The sequence below is a fragment of the Carex rostrata genome, chromosome 2 (assembly GCF_964058835.1).
Source record: "Carex rostrata chromosome 2, lpCarRost1.2, whole genome shotgun sequence".
Lineage (NCBI taxonomy): Eukaryota > Viridiplantae > Streptophyta > Magnoliopsida > Poales > Cyperaceae > Carex > Carex rostrata.
Window position 1 is genome coordinate 12,872,258 of NC_135919.1, and position 24,109 is coordinate 12,896,366.

Below are 24,109 nucleotides of genomic sequence, written 5' to 3' on the forward strand. Positions count from 1 at the left end.
AGCAGACTCGAATATGAGGATTCTAATTCCAGCTTGATTGTCTAAAAACAAGATAATCACTCCAACTTTTTCAACAAAATAACTCATACTGAATTCGATGTTGATATTGCAACCAGTTAGCAAAGTAGTAACTGAGTTTGAGGATCTGTGTTTTGTTACTAGCTCAGTTTGAAATATCTATTTTTAAGGAAAGAAAAAGAGGTTGCTAAGTTAATATTTGATTAATTATAGTTTAAAAAAAATTAAACATAATTAATTTGAGCTTTGAATATATTTGATATATACTAAAGTTATATGGGTAAATAAGCGAGTTATTAGATTTTTAGATGGTAAATATATAAGGCAAATGCTTCTGTGCATACAAGGACCTATTTGTAAAATGAACATATTTTTATTTTCAAAGTTCAAACAGTCGATCCGAACCGTTCAACTTGTTCTCCATATTAATATGTGCTTGGAGACCAAATTTTACATTTTTCTGAATTTTTTTACTATTTATTAACATGGGTACAAAATTCAATGGTCTGAATTTGATATTTTTTGTACTCATCTTAATAAATAGTAAAAAATTTCAGAAAAATGTAAAATTTGGTCTCCAAGCACATATTAATATGGAGAACAAGATGAACGGTTCAGATCGACTGTTTGAACTTTGAAAATAAAAATATGTTCATTTTACAAATAGGTCCTTGTATGCACAGAAGCATCACTCTATAAGGCAATTACAAAAATTTAGACGGTAGATATGTAATTTCACAGTTTTTAGTGGTATATATGAAATTTTCCCTTTATTTTATTATAAAATAAAATATAACGAGGAGCTAGAGAGCCGATGTGGAGCTAGAAATGCAAAGTGGCACCACAAATGGCAGTGAAAATAAAAGCGGCAAGCGGAGTAGATTGGCGGTTTTGAGCTCTCATTTTCATGGCGACCTCCTCCCATCTCTCTCTCTCCTTCCATGGCGACCTCCTCTAACGAGAAAGCTGCTGCTCTGACTACTACCCCTTCCGACTCCCCAACCATGTCAGTCTCTCTCACTCTCCCTCTCTTTCGTCTTGGCCGAAGTTGTTAACTTTGATTTGCTCTACTGTTATGAGCTTAAAAACTGTTGATATGATGATAGCGTGGCACAAATTTAAACCAGCGATCTACATACCGTTTATAAATTAGGTTGGATCCTTTTGTTGTTTGATCCTTATCGCAAGTTATTGCTTACCTAATTAGTCAATATTTAGAGGTGAATTTCACTCAAAGTTTTGAACTTCCATAATTTTGATCGATATATATCTTTTGAAATTTCAGCTGTGGTTCTTTGGGCCTGTAAGATTTTCTTCGTACTGGCCCCTTTTCATGTATATATTTAACTTAATATAGTTGTGGATAAATATAATTTCAATTGTTAAAGTTAAGTTATGCCTTGCTTCAGAAGGAGTGCAGAAGAGGGAAGGTAAAGAAAAGTTTGAATCTCACTTGCTCTGGAACTTGATAAAAAGGACCAGAAGGGAAAATCATCTCCTCTACCCCCAAAATGAACTATTTGTATCTGCTCCAAATTCTGGTGTAGAGGAGGTGAACTCATTTTTATCACCCATTCCATCCCTTCCCCTACCGTTGCATGGTACGGATCCTGTAAAGTAACCCAAATTTTGAGTTTAGATCTGGACCATCCGATCAGAATTCGGGCCAATCCGGCCCGAGGTGGAATACACGGGGCCCATGTAATATCTGTGCCAGAGCAAATCGAACGGTTACTTCTGGGGATCCAATTCCCATTGCATGCCCCCCCTCCCTCTCTAATATTTTTGTGGAATATCACTAATTGTTGCCTTTAATAAGACCACACAAAAATCAACATTGATTTGCACACCCTTAACCATTAAGCTAATTTTGGTCCAATTTGGGTTAACTTTATGCATTTGAAGTTCAAACTACAACAGATTATTGGGTCGATTCAACTCTGATAACTCAGAAGTTGTTTCTGATATCAATTTTAGTTAATTCATGTGATATACTGCAGTTATGATATTGTGAATTGAATTGTGAAATTATTAACTACAGATTCAACAAGATAATAAACAAGGAGATACCTTCCAAAATTGTTTATGAAGATGAAAAGGTATGTCAGTATAATAAGAACTTAAGAAGGGCGGGATCAGTTTACAGTGCCTAAATTTGACAATCTTGAATCATATCAGGAGATAAAGTTGCACATTTACGTGAGGAAAATGAACTTTTCCATTGCCAAGACTGTCGCATCCCTGCCACTTATCAACTCTTGATCTAATGGTCCAATCTAATTGATAAGTTTTTTAGATTTAGGCATTGTCAGTGATCCTCCTCTAAGAATAATAGCTGGCACATGCTCCTGTTTTGGTAATGTACTGGATGATATCAAGGGGTACGTCCCTTTATATCTACTGTATTGCCTGCTATTTTTATTTTTTTTATTGTTACTGCTTATATTTATGAAAATACCAATTCAAACTTGTGAAGGCACTCTTGAGGAATCACATATATTGCATTAGTTGCATCTCTTCTACTTTCTGATTACAAGAAAGTGCAGTAAAAAGTGGTGCATTAGTTGTGAAAATACCAATTCAAACTTGTGAAGGCACTCCTCAGGAATCACATATGTTATATTAGGTGCATCTCTTCTACTTTCTGATTTCAAGAAAGTGCAGGAAGAAGTGGTGTATTTGTTGTGAAAATACCAATTCAAACTTGTGAAGGCACTCTTCAGGAATCACATATGTTGCATTAGTTGCATCTCTTCTACTTTCTGATTCCAAGAAATTGCAGTAAGAAGTGGTGCATAGTTGTGAAATACTAATTCAAACTTGTGAAGGCACTCTTCAGGAATCACATATGTTGCATTAGTTGCATCTCTTCTACTTTCTGATTCCACGAAAGTGCAGTAAGAAGTGGTGCTTAATTAACACTGTGTAGGGTACTTGTGATTACATTATTTGCTGGAAAATTGGGTTCAATAAGTAGCTTAAAATGCTTAAAAATATGCTTTCTTCAATAGAAAGAAACTAGTCTCCAGTTCTTTTATGTGCTATGTGGGTGGTGGCTTTTCTACTAATAAAATATAACATGATAGGTTCTTGCATTTAGAGACATCTCTCCACAAGCTCCAACACACATCATTATAATCCCGAAAGTCAAGGATGGACTAACTAGGCTTTCAATGGTGACTTTTTCTTTCTTCTCCATTTATAACTCAGTGGCTGGTTTAACTGTTACTTCCTGAACAATTATTTTATTCAGAATCAAGTGGATTTTGCTATCTTTATGTGGAGATTCACAACTTGATAAGACATGCTTCCTGTAATCTCAGTGTTTAACACCATCTCATTAAGGTTTCTCCAACAGGGTTTTGGTACCATGCCGGTGCAATCATTAACCTCTTCTGGTTCTCTACATTTTTCCCTTGTATTGATTTGTTTTTCTTATTTATTTCCAAAAGACTAAATTACGAAGTAACAATTAAATGTTGTTGTTAGGAGATAGGATCCTCTATGGTGTTCCAAGCAATTAGAGAGTGTAATATGTGGATTGGCAATTAATCTCTGTAAAATTTTCTTTGTGAATAGGCTGAGGAGAGGCATGTGGAGATACTTGGCCATCTCCTTTACGTGGCAAAGCTGGTAGCAAAACAAGAAAATCTTGATGATGGCTTCAGAGTTGTTATTAATGATGGTCCCCTTAGATGTAAGTTTTGAAACTTGTATGAAATTTACCGCTTGTTGACATATTTTTTTGGAGAAATGTATTGGTTCTGTACATTCTAGCAGAGTAAGTTCGTCTATTTACAATCAATGTAAATACTTCTCAATTAAGTAATTAACCATTGGTACATTGATGATGGCTTCAGAGTTGTTATTAATGATGGTCCCCTTGGATGTAAGTTTTGAAACTTGTATGAAATTTGCCGCTTGTTGACATATTTTTTTGGAGAAATGTATTGGTTCTGTACATTCTAGCAGAGTAAGTTCGTCTATTTACAATCAATGTAAATACTTCTCAATTAAGTAATTAACCATTGGTACATTGGTTTATGAGAAGACTAATATCGTTAACAATATCCATATGTCAAATTTTCTGCTATGTTATTTGAAATGATAGCAAACACCTTTATAAATAGAATAGGTTGAGTGTTAGCTTTCTCTCTTAATTTGTTACAAAGTGCATGGAACAAATCCAAAATATAAAAATTGTGAGTGCGCTATAATTGCTTTTTTCCATTATTGTTTAGTGCACATCTTGAACTGTTGAATGTGGTTCTTCGTATCAGTCTTACAAGAACATACTTTTTTGTCGATCCTTTTGTTTTACTTTGTTGTGTCCCCATCTTGAAACATGTTTTGCCAAATCTGCCCCTTTCATGTTAGAGATACAAAAATAAGTTCCAAGCCTTTTTAATTGAGTTGATAGAGAAAGTTTAGGCTACAGGTTGGACAATAACCTGCAGTCATAAGGGCATAAAATTTGAGCAAGTGGATATAAAAGAGAAAAAAATAAAATAAGCTGAAGATAAGGATTTAATGGAATTATGGTCTACCAAAATGGGCCAAAATCCTTCAGTCTTTTCTGTCAGTGAAATTTACGGTTCATATTTGAACAGCCCCTAATTTTCCTTACATTTTTCTCATTATTTGATTTGTTTCAGGTCAATCGGTCTACCATTTGCATGTACATCTCCTTGGAGGTCGACAGATGAACTGGCCACCTGGCTAGCTAGTAACTATATTGTTCATATTTTACTGTTACTAATAAACAGTTATCATAAGGCTCTATAAATATGTTAGCTTTTATTTTGTCACTTCCGTCCCTGCAATAGGAAGAGTATCTATTACGCTGCTTAATGAAGGATTTACGTCTTGTTTCTTTGTGAAATGAAATTCTTACGGGACGTCGCAGTTTCATTATACTGGCCAGTATAAAGATGGGACCAGGATTTTTCGAGTGATGACTGATGAGTAACAATATTTTATTTTACATTTCTGACGTCAGGAATCTATTTTATTATTTATCGTTTCACATTCAGTTTTGGGTTTGAAGTACCTTTCGGGTTGTTGTGGAGTAACATTAAAAAAGAAAAAAATATTCGACGGACAATTGACACTTGCACTAGCTGTGAGAGTTAGGAGGGGTCCCAATATTTTAATATAAAAAAGGGTGTCCCAATATTCGGTTATTTTGTGGCTCTTTTATTGAAGTATTTTGAGGATAATATGGGGATATCTGTGGTTCTGTACCAATTCGTTTAAATGTTCAGATCAAAAGTATAACGGATTGATTCTAGGACAAAAATTATCGGTTAGTGGAAAATATATATTTATAAATAAAATTTGTTAGTTAATGAAGGGCTAGGTTTAGTTTCATCGATCACCGATGACTTCATACTCAGTTGTTAATTTAAAAATTCCATTTTTCCTCCAGATTGCCCATTTCAAATACTTTTTCCTCAAATTGCTCCTTTTTAAAGTTCATAATTTCATACTTACCGGTCTTCTACAGAACTATCTATGCATTAATTTCATAATTTCATACTTGCCGGACGGTCTATGTACTAAATCAGGTACGGGTTTGGTGGTTGGGTTTTTAAATGGTGCTCGTGTTAAGCACCACAATCCGACACACGGGATATGAACACATAAATACTGGAGAATCAAGCTATTTCACACAGCTACAGTGGTAGGACGGTATTTTTTTCCTTGTACAAAGCACAAACCATGAAATTCTTTCTTTAGTTTAAAACTTCCGATAATTTTAGGTTTACTTTCTGAACCGCAGACGTTTGCATGTTATGCTGATTTTTGGCATTTGAACATTTGGGAAAAAATAACGAAGCAAACTTGAGTACGAACGCGTGCGTTTATATATGTGTTCGGTTTGTTTGTTTTTTAATTTGAATATTTTTTTTCAGTATTTTTCATTAAAAAGTTCTGAATGAAACAAAAGGGACCTTTGTTTGTATTGAAATTACGTGCGCCAACCTTTCAAGCAAAAAGAAAAAGAAAAGAAATTACGTGCGCCAACCTCACTGTTTTACTGGGTGGGCCATCATCACTGACTCCGCATCCTCTGAAATACTTCATTGAAATGGAGGTCTGGATCGTGTGTGACTAAGAACTTTATTTTTTATGAGGTATCTTAGATGATATGGACTCATTTTACATTAATCACAAAGTCACAAAATGATTATATTTTCAATCAAATTTTTATTAAATTTTAAAATAAAATTTTAAGTGTTTTTACCATTTCAACTGACGGATATAAGTAAATTATTAACTATTTAAGTATTTAACCGCTCTGTAAATAACCCATTACACTGTTACCCATACAAAAACAACCTTGTACAAAACCTCAGAATTTAGTAGTAATTTACGATTGATAAACATTCCAGAGTTAGCATTCAGACGAACCTTTAAAAACAAACCCCAACAGAAACACTCGTTACTCTCTCTTTCTCTCTCTCCGACTAAAGCGCCATGGCCGCCGCCGCCTTTCGCCTCTCTCTCCTCCGCTCTGCTTCTACTCCACACCTTTTCAATCGAAATCCCAGTTCAAATCCCAACGCCTTTCTCTCCACCTCTCTTTCATTCCGATCTACACCTTCCCTCACCAAACCATCATTGCCTGTTTCCATTTCCACATCCGCCTCCTCCGATCTCCCATCCTTGGCCTCCGACGGTGGTGATATTCCTCCTCCAGGATCGGGTGGACGCTTTACCGGCGGTGGGGGTGGAGGGAAGGACGAGTGGTCGTCCAATCCCTCTGACGATGATTCCAACTCGAGTAATAAACGGCCGTTCGACCCGATCAGTGCGTTTTTCGAGGGATGGCGATCTAGGGTTTTAGCCGATCCGCAATTCCCCTTCAAGGTTCTAATGGAAGAATTAGTTGGGGTAACCGCTTGCGTACTAGGCGACATGGCATCAAGACCCAATTTCGGTTTAAACGAACTGGATTTTGTCTTTTCAACCCTAGTTGTTGGATCGATACTCAACTTTGTGCTAATGTACCTCTTAGCACCTACCGCATCCTCAATACCAGCCTCTTTACCAGGTATCTTCTCCTCCTCTCCAACTAGCCACATGTTTGAACCTGGGCCATATTCAATTCCAGCCCGACTCGGCACTTTCTTGTACAAAGGTGCCACCTTTGCAGCTGTTGGGTTTGTTGCTGGTGTTGCGGGTACAGCTCTCTCTAATGGACTGATAGCACTCAGAAAGAAAATGGACCCAGCTTTTGAGACTCCCAACAAAGCTCCTCCTACTCTTCTCAATGCATCTACTTGGGCGTTGCATATGGGCTTGAGTAGCAATTTCAGGTACCAGACATTGAATGGTATTGAATATGTTTTGGCTAATGCATTACCACCATCAGTATTTAAGGGCTCGGTAGTGGCACTGAGGTGCGCAAACAATGTGCTCGGTGGTATGTCTTTTGTGGTTCTTGCAAGGCTAACTGGTTCGCAAAAGGTTGTAGGAGAGAAAGTGGTAGATGCTGAGAAAGAGAGTTTGATTGGTACAGCAGCTGTACCAGAGTTTGTAGAGGACTTGCACAAGGATGAATCCAAGTAATTTGGTAGCAGATTGTATTTAAAAGATGGTAGAATTATCCTTGGTGGTTTATTTGGGTCTCATATCATGGAACAGGAAGGAAAAGATTAGGTAATGTGTTGTGGGTTTGTTTTTTGCATTCTGCTTATTTTAGATTGAAAAATAAGTTTTAGCTTGAGAGAACTTGTCTCACTTTTAATTTTGTGGAATGGTATATTCAATAAGTTTTCAAAATATCCAATGACTGGTGGTGACTACTTTTATCCTAATTAGTAGCTTATGCCAACTAATTTTGTTCTCCGCCTCACTTGGACATGATTTAAGTTGACGTTGTCTATGATGCATACATACATAGGTGGCTATTTAATTTAATTTTTGGTACTTGGACTTGTGGAGTTACCCCTCTCTCCAAAATGCTCTCTTATTATCTATAGAACATATAAATTTAATTTAATTTTTGGTACTTGGACTTGTGGAGTTACCCCTCTCTCCAAAATGCTCTCTTATTCTCTATAGAACATATAAATCCCCCAGCTTATGTTTAAAACAATACTGGTAATAACCATATTTTGGCAAGTAAATTCAAAAAATAGTGTATGTATTAAATTTGGATTGTACAATGACAGGCGGCAGCCTTTCTGTTGTCTTCTCTGTTTTGTAAATTTGGATTATACAATGACTGGTGCCAGAAATATCCTTTTGAGTCCCAGATTAATGATATGAACTGTTGCTATGCAATGAGACATCACCGAGAATATCAATTCCACGAAGAAAGACAATGGAGGGACAAAGAAGTTTGATGTAAACTTAAATTGGCATCTATATTTCGTTTTTCATTTCTGGAATGTAAATTGCATCACATCAAGAGCTACAAGACTTTTTCCTTAACACACCGGATTTCCGGATGCAGTCAGGTAATTATAAGGATCCCAATTGCCCTGCATAAAAAGAAGATAGAAAAACTGAACTGTCTCCTGAAAAAAAAAACAGAGAGAGAGAGTAGTTTGAATCCATAAGAAAGAATAGGCGTACATGAAACGCATAGAGGAGAATCGCATGATAACAAAATAAACAGCAGACTTCAAGCATTGGGCCGAATTGAAGTCCTTACCCGGGCTCAGATCCGATCTATCATTTTCAGTACCGTGTGCTGTGCATCCATTATACGCCCAAGCATAGAGCTCTAAGCTCTTTCAATTTCTTTCCGTTGATCGTAGATAGCAAGTTCTTGCTTTTGAAATTTATACATTATCTGTGTGCCGTTCAATTAACACCGAAATTACGATATTATTTTGTTTACGTTAAAAAATTTACATTCTAGATAATATTACTGGATCCTTTGGACGTATTGTTTTACATCCATTTTCAGTACCGTATGTTGTGCATCCATTATATGCCCAAGCATTAGGACTGCTTATGAGCTGAGTTGGGTTTGAGTTGAGGACAACTTGAATTCAACTCGCAAATTCATGAGCCAAGTTGAATCTGAGTTGCTAATTCAGTTTCGAGTCAGAAACTTTAATTTGGAATCAACTCGTGAGCAACTTGAGTCGAAGTGAGTCGACTCGTGACTCATAATTTAGTACATTGTGAGACAATCTAATTTAATTATAATAAAAGAAATATTACATAGTTCACCAAAATAATACATAATTAAACAATAGCCAATATATAATTAAAAATTATGAAAATATCAAAATAGTACATAATTAAAAATTACCAAACATACAAGGTTTAGTTGTTTGGGAACACAAAAATTAGAAATATATGAATTAGAATTTAGTGTGAATCTAACTGAGTTGGAAGTAACTTGGATTTGACTCATAAATCAACCGAGTCAATTTCAACTTGAGTTATTAACGAATTAAATCCGAATTGATTCCAAACTAAGTTTCGAGTCGTGAGCTTTTTGTGCACTCCTACCAAGCATAGAGCTGTAAGCTCTTTCAATTTCTTTCCGTTGATCATCGACAGCAAGTTCTTGCTTTTCAAATTCATACATTATCCGTGTGGACCTCAATTAACACCGAAATTACGATATTATTTTGTTTACGTTAAAAAATTTACATTCTAGATAATATTACCGGATCCTTTGGACGTATTGTTTTACATCAAACAGTCCGAACTGGTGCAATCCGAGTATGATACAACGTTTTCAAACGCACCTCGTCATTAGAAACTTTAAAATTCAAAATATATTAAAAGACGAGACACAAAATATCCAGTAATACTGCATTTAAAATATTCATCCAGAAGATATTAGATGTGTCCGTTTTACATCAAACAGTCCGAACTGGTGCAATCCGAGTATGATACAACCTTTTTAAACGCACCTCGTCATTAGAAACTTTAATACTGCATTCAAAAGATACATCCAGAATATGTTAGATGTGTCCATTTCTATTGGCACAAGTTAAAACCTAATTGACAAAAAAAAGTAAAAAAACAATTAAAACCTTGCCATGATATCACCACATCCGACGGCCACTAATGCGCCTAGCCAATTGCATATCCCTTTGCACTGGAAAACAACACAAGAAAACAGAAATAGCTGTTAGAATTCAAGGTACATGATGGTTAATTCAAAATAAGTAGGAAATAACCATGGTAGATGGCTCAGGTATGACCCAGGCCGTATCAGACTTGTACTGATTGTCGATATTTCCAACTTTTCCCCATTTAATTGAATACTGCTGCGCAAATTGTGTATTGGTTAAATCTGGTAAACATGATGTGCCAAACAGCACATAGCACTGTAACCAGGTAATTATGGCACAGTAGAGCTGGCAAACTTCAAACCCATCCACTACAATCCAACTAGTATCGGAATTAAGCATGCCCGCATTCATTCACAATTTAATCTTGAACCCAAATCAAATGAGTTTAAGCAGATCAAACCTAGTCTGAAAACCAAACTTGCAAACCTACCTGATATACCCAACAGGACATTCCATGCAATCCAAGTACCTAACCCAGCAAATAACCGGTCTGAACAAAAAGACCAAGCAGCATCTCAAAGGTCACTTTGTCCAAACTAGCCCAAGAACCAAAATACAAAACCCAGAAAAATATAAACCATACCCGCTCAACCTGAAACGTGATACCTTAACCACAAAATGATCAGCACAGAATAACCTGAGATCTGAAAGTGACAACCAGGAAAAGACCCGACCAAAAATGGCCTCAATGAACAAGACTTGAATTCAGCCTGAACACTTGAACCCGACCAAGAGTGCAAAGGAAAGTGACACACTGACAAGTTTTATGTCTCAACATTTTGGTCATGAAACTCTTGAATTTCCATCTAATCTGAGAAAACTAAAAAGATAAAACAAATTTTCTGCAAAGGCAAGAACAATTATGAACTACGGAACAATGCACACAGAATCCATGAGGAACCTCAAGCTTATCTAAAGAAGAAAACGGATAAAATCCATGTTGTACCAAGAAAAAAAACTTACTAATAGTGACCCGCTTGGCATGGATGGCGCAGAGGTTGGTGTCCTCCAACAGATCTACAATGTAGTATTCTGCTGCCTGAAGTTATTTTAATTTTTCATGTGAGAAGTTTATCACATGTAGAAAGACATTTAAAAAGAAACACGATTACCGATATAAACAAGTAATAGGAATATCCGGGCATTTGATAAAAGAAACACGATTTCTTAAAGTGCCTCAGTAAAGCCCAAATTCAAACACAAGACACCAACCTTTTGTCATTCTGTGGATGTCTGTGTCTTTGGTGCTTACATAGTATTAACCAAATTTTCATGAACAAACTAAATAAAATAAGAGAAAAATATTCTCAAAGTTCAGTTTTCAATTGAAAAAACAAAAAAAAAGGAATGATACATACCTCTTGGAGAGCAAGAAGAGCTCCAGGAGTCCATCGGTTTACATTTGGATTCAAGAACTCTGTTATCTCCCTTGCCTAAATTACAAAAAACAATTATAAAAATATTGAATAGAAGACCGAATAAGCAAAAGAAAAAAACACCAAATGGCACTAACACATCTTGCAAAAGCAATGGCTGGTATTAACAGTTTGGTACTTTTCTGAAGTTTCCGTATTTCCTGTAAAGCGACAGTGCCGGGCCGAAATCGACGCCTTTTCTTAGTCTCTTGATGTCTTGTATGATGGCCACTTCCTGATCAGTATAAAATTGAGTCAGTATTAAAAAGTAACAACTTTTTATCAGTGTCATTTGGAAAATTAGCTGACACGTTGCGTGCAAAATTTGAAGATAAATGAAAGTATAAACACCATATAAACCTCTTACTCCCATTTGTTTAAACCAACTAGCTTGATTGGGAATATTAGAAGGCAGATTTTGTGCATACTGTACTAAACAAATACAGTGTACTAGAATTTCAGAGTCAAAGGGCTCAATCAAACACTTCTGTGCATCTAATATTTGGTTTATATAAATGAAACTTGATTTTATTGAATAATGTATGCCCATCTATTATTCAATTGTTTTTTGCTTCAGAAAATACTAATTTACCAGAAATTATATATTTGAACAACCTTAGGTACGTTCTTTTAAACCTGTGGAAAAAATATGTTTTACAAAATATTATTTTACTATAATTTCTGTATTCATGCAACCTCAGGAATTATGTTTAAGCAGCCCAAGAAAAGAAAAACAATTAATTTAATAAATAGCAATTACGAAATTTATTACAGAAAGTACATCAGATTTAACTCTAGAAAATAAGGCAAAAGGTGGGGTGTGGACAGTGAGAGGGGAGACAAGATTGTCAAATTTTAGATGGTGACCGATCCCTCCTCGATATTGAAATTCACAGTTTTCATACAGTCATTCTCTACTATCAAGGTTATAAAGGAAAGTAAAGTATCAGAAAAAAATTAAGACAACAAATCAAACCGTTCATTATTGGAGTTGGACGGGGCAGTGTACTCTTGCGAGCAGTGCTCTTCGGGGTCCGTGGCTGTTGGGTTGTAGAAGCGTCATTGCGTTCCCCTTGTTTGTTCTGTAAAGCCTTGAATATGTAATTAAATGAAAAATTAGAAGTCTAGATTTTGGAGGGTTTAAAGTTAGTAACAAAAATAGATAAAATTCAAGACAATTTTCTACTTACATCAGTTCCATTGGGCTGAGCGGTGGAGCTGCTCCCTCCAACAGTAGCTGAATTAAAAATTAAAAATAATGGTTAGGGTTTCGAGCAAATTTTCCGAATTGTGTATCGTTTCATATTACCCCTACAAACGCTCGCATACAGCCAACTTAAGCTTCAAAGGGTTCATATGCAAGCACGCATACAAGGAGAGGGAAGAGAGGGAAAAAGGGAAAAGAGAGAGGGCTGGAGGAAGGGAGGGCGAGATACCAGTGGATCTTCGCGCTTTGACTTTTTTCCTTGCTGTGCTCGAGATGTGCTTCGTTCGAGCCATGGCTTCTCAACGAGGGCGAGAGAGGAGAAGAAGGTTTAGGCGGGATGTTAATGAAATAATTACGAGGAAGCGGGAAAATTTTCGGGAACGTAGCAAAACCCTAGAATTTCTACTGGGTATATATGTAAATGTAGCAGAACGACCCGAAACAGTCGGAGTGCATATCCTCTGAGATATCACATATTTTGCGTGACCGACGTGTCCGGTTCCTATTCACGGATAGTGCGGGGGCCAGTATTATTAGAGATTTGAGATTCGTGCAGAACGTATTTAAACGGTTAGGATTTCCCAGAAAGTCACGCAAAATATGAGATATCTCAGAGGATACGAATTAAGACAGTCGCGCCTCTCCAGTCTTGCCTCTAGATCCGCTGAAGTAACCCAAATTTCGAGTTATTATTCTGAGCGTCCGATCAAAATCCGGAGCAAGTCGACCCCAAATGAAATGTACCTTCTTTAATATTTGTGCAAGGTCAAATTGGACAGTCCGTATCCAAACACAAACTTTGAATTACTCTAGGGGTTCCGAATTCGTCTTGCATTGGACATTTGGACACATGGCATTCGTCTCTTCTCTACAGTACTTAGATTAATGCCATGTGTCCCACCGTTCTCAACCATGCAACGAGGTTTTTTTAAGAATTCTGCTCTGTATCAGTGTTGTAAATAACGGTATGCGGTCGTTGGACGGACAGGGTATCGTCAAATAATTAATTGATAATAATCGGTCATAATTGAAATTAATTGGCTGATTAGTCGGAAAAATTGACAACGGTTTAGTAACTGCCAACGACTAATTGGTTGATTAATCGGCCTAAATAGACGTTATTTAAAACACTGGTCTGTATAGGCCCTGTGGCCTATGGGCCTATGGGTTTTTTCTCAAAAAAAATTAAATTAAATTAAACTATTATTTTTTTATTTATTATTACTGTTGTTGCTGTTTTTTAGAATCTTTACGTTTCTAATCCTTTAATGTCACATTATTCAGCCGTTTAATGTAACCATATTGAGTAAAAAAATTAAAGAACGTTGATCCGGATGCTATAGATTACTCGGCTAGATCTCGAGCTCAACCGTTTGGTATTCAGCGTTAAAAGTGAAGCTTATTATGGGAAAAACCAATATATTGTCTTTTTGTTTCGTTCAGTACGTTTCACTGTATTAGGTTCGAATTAAATTTGTATCGTGTCGTTAATAAAATTGTGAAGCATGATGGTGCTACATTAGTTGCGTCTTGATCAAACCAGACGTAACTAGCCACACCTGATTACAATATTAGTCACAAGTGGATCTTGTAAAATTCCTTCTCTGGTCACAAGGTGCTTAATTGTAAATATAGGCATCAAAGCAGAATTAACCTAGTAGAATCGGATAAGAAAACTAGTGAGTTAATCATATTTAATTATTATTTTCAAATTTAAAGTTTGTTTAAGAAAAAAAAAGGGTTCAAAATATTGTAAACAATAAAAATAGAGAAACAATGTTATAAAAAAATATTGATATAAATAAGAACAATTTTTATTGTGCGATATTTAAAATTGTTGTTTGGAATAAATAATTTTTTTTTATTGTTTTGGTCATATTTGATCACATGTTGTGATGGCTAATACCGTATCATGCCATTCATTTCAAATGATGATAATGGTACATGATACGTGTATCACGCCGCATAATTGGCACGAGTACCATGACTTATCCGATTATTCCGTAATATTTTTACTATTAGCGTGTTCCCAATTTGTGCATTTTCTTAATCTTTTATTTTTGTAAATCTTACGTACGGTAGATATTTTAATTTTGTAAATCATACGAACTAAGCACTTGTTAAATGATATACATTATAATTGACAAAACGTACTTTTTTCGAGGAGCCTTTAGAAGAAATGCCTTGTTCTCTCAAGCATCATGCAAAAAGTCAAACTTGTGGCTTTCCATTTTATTCAAACGCAGTAGAGGTAGCAATCCACAATTAATCTCACCAATTTTAAAATCATGATTCCCTAAACAGGTGACCATATTAATTCGCGATTCTCTATTTGACCCAAGAATTATAATCCCAAAAATCAACAGAACTATAAAGTCCTGTTCGGCAGTCTATTTTTCTGTGGGAATTTAGTGGGTATGGGTTGGAGAGAAAATTCAAGCCATGCAGCTCGGCGGACCCTTTTTTTTTTTTTTTTTTTAATTCGGACGTTAATCAAATTTGGGTGGTTCAAATCTCATGAGATGAATAACAATTCACGAAGGCAAATGGTTCCCGAGTCCCTGATAAATGAAAGATTTCAACATATAAGCACTTTTCTTATCTCCTCTTCTATGATTATTGGTTTTGACTTGTTTTAGAGACTATATTATTCGATCCATGGAGAAGACGCTCCACACCAGTGGTGGCGCGGCGTCCCAAGAGGCCTCGTACGCCTCTAGCTTTCTTGGTGTTACACTGAATTCTTGATCGGTTCAATTTTTTCTTCTCTTATTAATTGATTAGTTTGCTCAATTTTCTGATTTTGTGACAAGAGTAGGATTTCAGGACCAACTGTTCTCGCATTGTCTAATTTGTCTGTACGCTAGTATGAATATTTAGTCTCAATTGAGCAACAAAACTTTAAATTCTGATTGATTGGTGTTTAATTTAGGGGACAATGTAATTCTGTTGCTAAACTCAAAATATAATCTCCTTACATAGAAGGAAACGTAAAGGTAAATCAGTACAAAGACATGCATGATTTCAAAAGAGCAACTATGTGGTTCCTGGTCAAGGTTTTTGCCTTGGTGCATGCATTGCTTAATATTGCTGTGATAAATGTGAGTTTTTTTTTTTATTATTCAATTAATGTCGACGCATCATTGTATTGTTGCGTTCTTTCTAAATAACAATATGGCGTTTAACAGGGATTAGACATGGGTAGCAAGTTATGCATATTTTCTTGTCATTTTTATACCGTGGTTCACTTTCAAGTACCATAGATTGTTTTTTTTTAAAAGAATTTCTATAATTCGGTTAAAATTTCAGCAATAGAGTCAGGATTTGATTAGTGCATTTTGACCATTAAGGATGTAGAATTATGTTGTATATACAGCAAGACATGCTTGAACCTGGCAATATCAAGAATAAAGCTTCTGAGAAATAAGAGAGAAGTCAAGCTGGATGGTATGCGCAAAGAGAAGTACAGCTTTTGTTATAGTACTCGAACAGTTATTTGATCTGAAAAATGGGTTTACTTTTATTATTTATGTAATGGCACTTTTTGCCAATGCCAGTTTACTCAATATAAGATCATTCTAGTAATTGAAAATATGGGAGACAGTTTTCTATAAGATTGATATAATATGGTTGCACAAGAAAACTAAATTATTTGTCTAATAAAGATCTAATTGGTGCTATTTTACCTAACAATTCTTTATGTTGTGTTTGACTTGTCATATACTTGCTTCTTAGTATATATAATCATCTTTTGTGAATTTCCATTATATAGATAAATTCAACCTGCACTGTGAAACCATAGACGAACCAACCAATCTTTACACAATATCTGTTGCAGTTTCCATTACCGCTTCATACTTTGAGGTGCTGTATTATCTTTTTTTTTTTTTTGAAAAATCCGTGGCAGATGCTGCCAGGTTATATACATGAACAAACTGTGCATGATAGCACGTTTTACAAGGTGGCTTGCACCCCCTGAAATGACCACGTAGTCATTTACCACAACTCTCTATCATACCCTACATAATATACATCAACTTAACTCAACAAAATTTGAACCAGAGTTCACATTGACTTACTACCCTATCAACCAATAACCAGTGTGGTACCGACTTCCCTCTAAACACACACTCGTTTCCCTCCTTCCAGATAGACCACGTCGTGCCCATAAACCACACTATCCACTGTTTTTCACTATATGCTCTAGTGTCTGGCCTGCTACGTTTAAAAGCTCCAAAGATGCAATCCATATTTATTGTATAGACGATCCCGCGACTTCATAATGCAAACCCACAGATTAATTAGTATTAAGTAATGACCAAACTCGGGTTGCATAGCCGCACGTAAACAACAAATGCATCGCAGTTTCAGTCTGTCCTGAATTACACATTACACAACCCGTCTGACACTATATATGCCTTTTTAGTAACATATCTTGTGTCAATAATCTTCCTCTGAGTGTTAAAAACATGAAGATTTTTGTTGTTCTAGGGCACTTAGCTGACCATAAATTATTGAATCTCCATTTAATCTGCCCTCCCCCGATTAAGATATCATGATAGGCTGACTTAGAAGAATATATTCCTGATTTCTCCCACTTCCAAATCAGAATATCATTTGTAGTTGTCAGAATTGGTGGCTTGGACTGAACCTGTTGAGGTAGCAACTCTTGAAAGCTATGTATTACTTCTGACGGAGATATGCCAGAGCGTGCAAATTGCCCGTCTTCAAAGTTACGCATAGGTTTTTCAAGCCATGTGTCAAACCAGAAAGAAATAGAATTTCCATCACCAATACTCCAATACGTACTCCAGTGGAAAATAGACTTGATACTGAGCAATTGTGCCCAAAAGAACGATCGATGTACTTCTCAACCATTTGTTGCCCAAAACACCCATAAAGATGTGTCATGTTAATATAGTCTCCACCACCAACGCAACAACAGAGAAATATTTTGTGTTTCAAAATTTCTTACACCCATACCGAGGTGCTATATTATCTAATAGACCAATTGCATCCACGCTGGATCCAAGATGGTTCCATATCACACCTTGAGAAGTGAGCTACATTTTCAGTTTTCAATTTTTCATGCATGTTTGTATCATGCTCAGGGCAAGTTTAGGAAAGTTGTTAGTTTTTATTATGCTTTTCAAATGATATGTTATGCATTGGTATTACGGGTGTCAATAGGTACGATACGGGTAGGGTGAAAGTATTTTTATACCCATACTCATTAAGAATGACCTTATTCATACTCCACTTTTACCCATTAAGAATTGATCTTATCCTACTCTACTCTTATCCTTTAAAATTATCGGTTGACGAAACAGTAGCGGATGAATAACAAATAATACTAGTATAATAATTAGTTTTATTATAATTTACAAATAGAACATCAAAACTCATTTTTTTCGCACATATGCAATGACATTACTAATAAAAAAAAATATACAATCAATTTCAACTAAATTGTATTTTTTATAAAACAAGAGAATTCAAAAACAATAATATATCCTCCGACAAATTCAATTATTTACTTAAAGAACAAAAAATGCAAATAAAAGTAATATGTTTAATATTTTTCTTATAAAAAAAATACATAAATAACAAAAGCACTCGCTAATTTATTGCTCAAACATTATAATATTATTATTATATTTTATATAATTATCCTATAGGGTAACGGGTACGAAATAGCCTTTACCTGTTTGGCTAACGAAAAGAAATCCTTAATCATACCCATACCCATACCCATACGTATACCTATATCCAATAAGCTAACGAAAAAAAAAAAACATTACTCATACCCATCTTATCGAATACGGTACAGATTGGGTAAACGGTTAAAAGGGTATCATTAACACCCCTAATTGGTATCATGATTGTAGTCTCAAGGGTAGTTTAGGAAATTTGTTAGTTTTTATTATGTTTTTAGATGATATGTTATGTATTGTTATTTTGTTTTTTGTAGTCCCAGGCAGGGTTGTAAAAAATATCCGTTAGGCCGATTAGTCGTTGGCGGTAATCAAACCATCACGGATTTTTTCAATTAATCGGTCGATTATAGTTGATTATTTCCGACTAATCGCTTGGCGGTACCCTGTCCTTCCGATAACAGCATACCGTTATTTACAACACTGGTTCCAAGGTAGATTAGGAAAGATGCTAGTATAGAATGTTTTTAATCATGTTGTTGTGAAGTGCTTGTACTCCAAACTTTATGTTTTAGTCGAAGCTGGTAATAAAAAAATTCCATGACCTTACTGGTGTCATTTTAGTTGTGTGTGTACCTTTTTATTGGGCAATTTAGTACCTTGCTTTATAGGCGGCCATTTTTATTAATAACCCAAAAAAAATAGTTTTTATAAATATACCCTCAAAATATGAGTTTTTTCAAATATACCCTAACCGCCCGGGACACGGGCGGTTTGCTCTTTTTTTTATTTTTTTTTATTTTTAGAGATCTGATTTTTTCTTAATATTTTCATTTGTGAAGTTTTAGTTTTTTTTTGTTTAGGGTATTTGCCAAAAAATAAAACATTTGATATATTTATAAGTGGTGTCGTAACTCTCGGTTAATTATGAATTTCAAGTATGGATTGATACAGCATGTAGAGCATTCAAAAATACACAGAATTGATATAAATTTCAACTTATTTGGATTTTTCTACAGTAAATTATGAATTTCCAAAGTTTAATTTTCAAAAAAACTTTAAACACCCATAACTTTGGCTAGGAAAGTCGAATTTATGCCGCACATCTTGATGGCTAACTTAACTTAACTTGATGGGTAACTTATATTAATCTGAACCGCACATCTTGATGGGTAACTTATATTAATCTGGGCCGTCGGTTAAAGGATTTTCATTCAATTGACTTCTCTGAAAATAAAATTCTCCGGGCTCAACCGTAACCTCAGACACCGCTCGCAGGGGGCTGCCACTCCCCACATACTCCTAGAATCAGGCCCACATACATAAGGTTCCTTAAAAACAATAATAAAAAATATTGCACCTAGTGTTATGTATGTGGACCTGATTCTAGGAGTATGCGAGGGGTGGCAGAGGGGCGGCAGCCCCCTGCGAGCGGTGTCTGAGGTTACGAAGCACTTGAGAATTTTATTTTCAGAGAAGTCAATTGAATGAAAATCCTTTAACCGACGGCCCAGATTATATAAGTTACCCATCAAGATGTGCACTAAAGCATTTGCAGAAAAAATATAATAAGAGACAGTTATCACAATTGATGCATAGTGGACCGCCCGGGCTGTGGGCGGTCAGGTCTCCTAGTGGACCGCCCCACCACTTGGCGGTTCATTATAGATCTGGACCACCAGCATGTCTGGTTAGATATAAAAAAAATCAAAAGATTGTTTAGTTTGGTAAATTTGTTTTTTATGTTGGGTATTAAAAAAAATGACCGAGAGTTACGACACCACTTATAAATATATCAAATATTTTATTTTTTGGCAAATATCCTAAACAAAAAAAAAAACTAAAACTTCACAAATGGAAATATTAAGAAAAAATCAGATCTCTAAAAAAAAAAAAAAAAAACAAAAAGAGCAAACCGCCCGTGTTTCTGGCGGTGCAGACCGCCCGTGTCTCGAGCGGTTAGGGTATATTTGAAAAAACTCATATTTTGAGGGTATATTTATAAAAAACTATTTTTTTTGGGTTATTAATAAAAATGGCCGCTTTATAGGGGTGTTATTTTAGTTATTCTAAACTTTACTGAGCCTCTTATTTATTTCTAATTTTTTAACATCTGATAGTTCGCATACACCCTGCTCAGGCTTTCCAAGGTGTTACTGGTATGTGCCAAGAAAGAATATGGCAACCGGTATGTTACTGGTACATCTTGCAATGGCTTATTATTATTTCGTTTTTTTTTTCATTTTGTTATGAATCAATGCAAAAAGGATCCAAAAGGTTTTGTCATAATATTAAATTTTTATTGATTATGTAACCAAACACGTGAGCCTCAGTTTCATTCATCAATTTTTATACTAATGAGTAAATAATTTTTGTACGTGAGTCTTCACTAATGATTTAATAATTATTGGTTATAATATTAAACTTTATACTCATATGACTGAGACGAACTAAATGTACTCGATTGATTTATGAATATGATTGATTCAGTATATATTTTATGCAAACTATATAAGCTTTTTTGGACAATATTTAGTTAAAATGCTGAAACGATAGCATGTACAAATCAAACATGATAATAACACATTCCTTAAAATGATATTACCTAATAATACATTCCTTAAAATGGTCTATAGTACAAACTACAAACCAAACACAAACTATAGGATTTGCAATACCTTGTATCATGCTATGGATAGCAAAGAAGGTTATCTAAATTCGACCCATCTGAAAAAAATACTGATTTAAATACGAGAAGGTTTATATCATCTGATTACCATCAGAACCTTATAAAAGAACTGTCGTTTCAATATTTCAGTCTGTTCAATCGCCATCAGTAAATTCTGAAATGGCTAAAATGTCTATTCAACCAAAGAGAGCCCAATTCAAATCAATCTCCTAGATATAGTTGGCTGTGCATATCACTAACCACTGAAAAACATTCTACGAATTAATTAGAACCAGCACCTTAGGCATATTCGCATGCAAGTGTTCAGAACACGCATGACAGATTACAAACTGAGACAACATCAAAATTTCAAACTGACCATTAAAAAAAACTAAGCTCCATCATTAAACATTTTAAAAACAAAATTTTAATGTTCAACACAAGTTTTAACATAAACAGGAAATAACAGAAAGGAACTAAAATTAGAACCAGCTCTGCTTTTCACTGATCACCAGGTAGAGTCTTGATAATATCAGAGTCACCTAAAGAACATAGAAAGCCATATTTAGATAATGAAATATATTGAGACTGCAAGATTAAAAATTATGAAAAAAGGTTGAGAAACAAACCAGGATCAATTATGCTAAGGCAACAGACCCTGTAGTACTTCCCGCATGCTGTTCCAAGGTCAACATTATCTGACATAAACAAAATAAAACATAATTTTCATAAATATATTGGGACAATAATTTCATGACATTCCAAAGTTGAGACCCAGCAATAGAAATTTTAAAACTATAAATCATGCAATAACCCAATAAATAATCAAAGTTCTATTTATGCAAAATCTAAAATAACCCCATAAATAGTCACCATTAAATTATGTTAAATCTGACAGACATATTGTTTGACATCTGACAGACACCTATGAGAATCTAAAAGCATCTACTGAACAATTTGAATTATTGATAAGAACAATCGATACTTACTTCCATTAAAATGGTGCACGCCGATCTTCGCCAACATAGCATAGTACTCAATCTCAGACTTCCTCAGAGGAGGGCAGTTGTTTGAAATTATCACCAACTTACCTATTCATAAAAAGTATGAAATATCATATGATTAAATGAAACATTCAAAAGTTGACCAGAAAATGCTTACAATTAATCCAAGCCTTGCACCTCAGTTATTATTTACAGTTTAAACATCTAATGCAATATATATTAACCATTGCATATGATTTTAAAAGCAGTATAGCAACTTTATAGCAAAAATCAAGGGGTTGCATATTAACGGCATGTATCACCCATAAGCTATTCCCCAAATCAATAACTGTGATATAGAGGAACTAATAAAGGAATAGGAGAAATACTATTGGGAGCTATATTCATCTCTAAGGCACAACAAAATAGCCAGAGAGCCAAACTTCAGTCCCATTCCATCTTATAATGAAAATTACATTGGACACACTAAGTAGATGATGAAAAACAATAGCAATACATTTTAGCCTAATGTCATTATTTCAAGAAAAAAATGTACTATCAGATAAATCATAGTATATCAATTTAAAATTTTCAATACAATAACTCCTAAGCCATGAGCATTGAATGTGAGCTACTTCAAAAGCTAATAATCTTAAAAGACGCTGTAATTATTTCAATAGTTACCCTGTAACAGCTATAAATTTACTAAAAACATTTTTCACAACTTCATATACCACTAAGTACCATATGACACTATTTTGATATTGCATAAGCAAGGCCAATTCTCATGGACAACTAGCTAAGGATCGGAAACAGAACCAGGTGCAAGTAAATCATACTGACCAAAAACATAAAACGGAACAAATCTAGATAATTTTGAAAAACCAAAGGAGAAAAGTGAACAGATGAAATCTTACTCTTGGAGCTGCGGAGAGTCTTCAAAACGGTCTTGTATCCGAGCGTGTATTTCCCGCTCTTCATCACGAGAGCGAGCCTGTTGTTGATGCTCTCAGTGCTCTTCTTCTGCATTTCGATCGATCAAAACAAACCATTAGAAACTCTTCGAAGTCAAATCTAACAACAAAATTAGAAAATTGATAACAAATGGATCAATCCATCAAGGGATGAGCAAAAGACGGTACCGTTTTCTTGACCGGCGCCATTGCAAACGTCTGTATAAAGGCGGGAGGAGATGGACTTGGAGAAACCCTGGAAGGCTATACTCGATCCTGCCGCGCCGCAACCAAAACCCTAGTAAGTTTATAACCAAGATATATAGGGCATATAAGCGTGTGCAATTACTATATTATCCCTCAATTAGGGTCGGAATTTTGGGTCATAGAAATGTTACTGTTATTGGGCCAATACAATATACTACGGGCTTTTCGGAAATTACTCGGAAGCCCTTGCTTTAAAACTTGCAATGTTTTAAACAGCTATAACAACGTTTCAACAAAAACATCACTGTTCAAATAAGATTGTATCGAGAATCTTTCAAAAAAAAAAAAAATATTGTAGCAAGAAAAACATCAATGTTTAACAACTATAAAACTGACATACTAGAAATAAAAAACTTATTATGATGTAGATAGTTTTTTTATTATTTAAAAAGAATATTTATCAAATTTGGTTTAATTTATAATTAACTGGTCGTCCATTTGGTGTAATTTATTATGTAAAAATATTATTTATCAAGTATATAGATATTTGCTCTCGTAAGTTTACACATATATGTGTAAACGTAGAGAAATTATTTATTTGTTATTGGAAACCTACTAATTAAGAATAATAGATCGTCAATCTAGTGATTTGAATAATTAAGTGAGATATTTTATCAATGATCAAATAATACACAAAGAAAGAAAAACACGTAGTAAAGGCTGCAGTAATCAATAAATTTTATACGCTTAGATAAATTTTTTAGTTTAAGGTATTGTCAAACAAGTACAAATTATACACAAAGAAAATTATTTCTTCCATGCACAATAAAATTCAAGTTTTGTGTACAAAATTAATTGCTAATTTAATTGACATGGCCAGCTGTTTTTTTTTTTTTTATGGTTGGCATAAATAATGTCAACAAATACATAGATACAAAAAAGTTTATATACA

The 24,109-nt window shown here is 34.8% G+C and overlaps 4 protein-coding genes across 6 annotated transcripts; 2 read left to right on the top strand and 2 right to left on the bottom strand.

Annotated features, from left to right (window-relative positions):
• The first annotated feature begins 829 nt into the window (after positions 1-829).
• Positions 830-4,886, top strand: LOC144575722 (14 kDa zinc-binding protein-like). Its single transcript, XM_078325964.1, has 5 exons — positions 830-1,024; positions 2,060-2,117; positions 3,105-3,194; positions 3,598-3,715; positions 4,674-4,886. Exons 1-5 carry the CDS (start codon positions 960-962, stop codon positions 4,739-4,741), a joined length of 399 nt encoding a protein of 132 aa, XP_078182090.1. The 5' UTR covers positions 830-959; the 3' UTR covers positions 4,742-4,886.
• A 1,504-nt stretch (positions 4,887-6,390) lies between these two features.
• Positions 6,391-7,813, top strand: LOC144575694 (protein RETICULATA-RELATED 3, chloroplastic-like). The gene has a single exon (XM_078325930.1). The coding sequence runs from the start codon at positions 6,499-6,501 to the stop codon at positions 7,591-7,593; it is 1,095 nt and encodes a 364-aa protein (XP_078182056.1). The 5' UTR covers positions 6,391-6,498; the 3' UTR covers positions 7,594-7,813.
• On the bottom strand, positions 6,476-13,083 carry LOC144575703 (uncharacterized). 3 transcript variants are annotated; one of them, XM_078325948.1, is made up of 8 exons: positions 12,922-13,082; positions 12,676-12,722; positions 12,462-12,576; positions 11,584-11,720; positions 11,429-11,503; positions 11,034-11,109; positions 10,029-10,093; positions 6,476-8,510 (listed from the first exon to the last, which is right to left on the bottom strand). In XM_078325948.1, exons 1-7 carry the CDS (start codon positions 12,983-12,985, stop codon positions 10,041-10,043), a joined length of 567 nt encoding a protein of 188 aa, XP_078182074.1. In that variant the 5' UTR covers positions 12,986-13,082; the 3' UTR covers positions 6,476-8,510; positions 10,029-10,040. The 3 variants fall into 3 exon arrangements, with proteins under 3 accessions (XP_078182074.1, XP_078182066.1, XP_078182080.1); XM_078325940.1 differs by lacking the exon at positions 6,476-8,510 and adding an exon at positions 9,715-9,927; XM_078325954.1 differs by lacking the exon at positions 6,476-8,510 and having other exon boundaries at positions 9,934-10,093; positions 12,462-12,567; positions 12,922-13,083.
• Positions 13,084-21,298: 8,215 nt separating this feature from the next.
• On the bottom strand, positions 21,299-23,294 carry LOC144575733 (large ribosomal subunit protein eL30). The gene is made up of 5 exons (XM_078325975.1): positions 23,140-23,294; positions 22,915-23,020; positions 22,004-22,105; positions 21,644-21,712; positions 21,299-21,556 (listed from the first exon to the last, which is right to left on the bottom strand). Exons 1-5 carry the CDS (start codon positions 23,158-23,160, stop codon positions 21,516-21,518), a joined length of 339 nt encoding a protein of 112 aa, XP_078182101.1. The 5' UTR covers positions 23,161-23,294; the 3' UTR covers positions 21,299-21,515.
• Between the last annotated feature and the right edge of the window lie 815 nt (positions 23,295-24,109).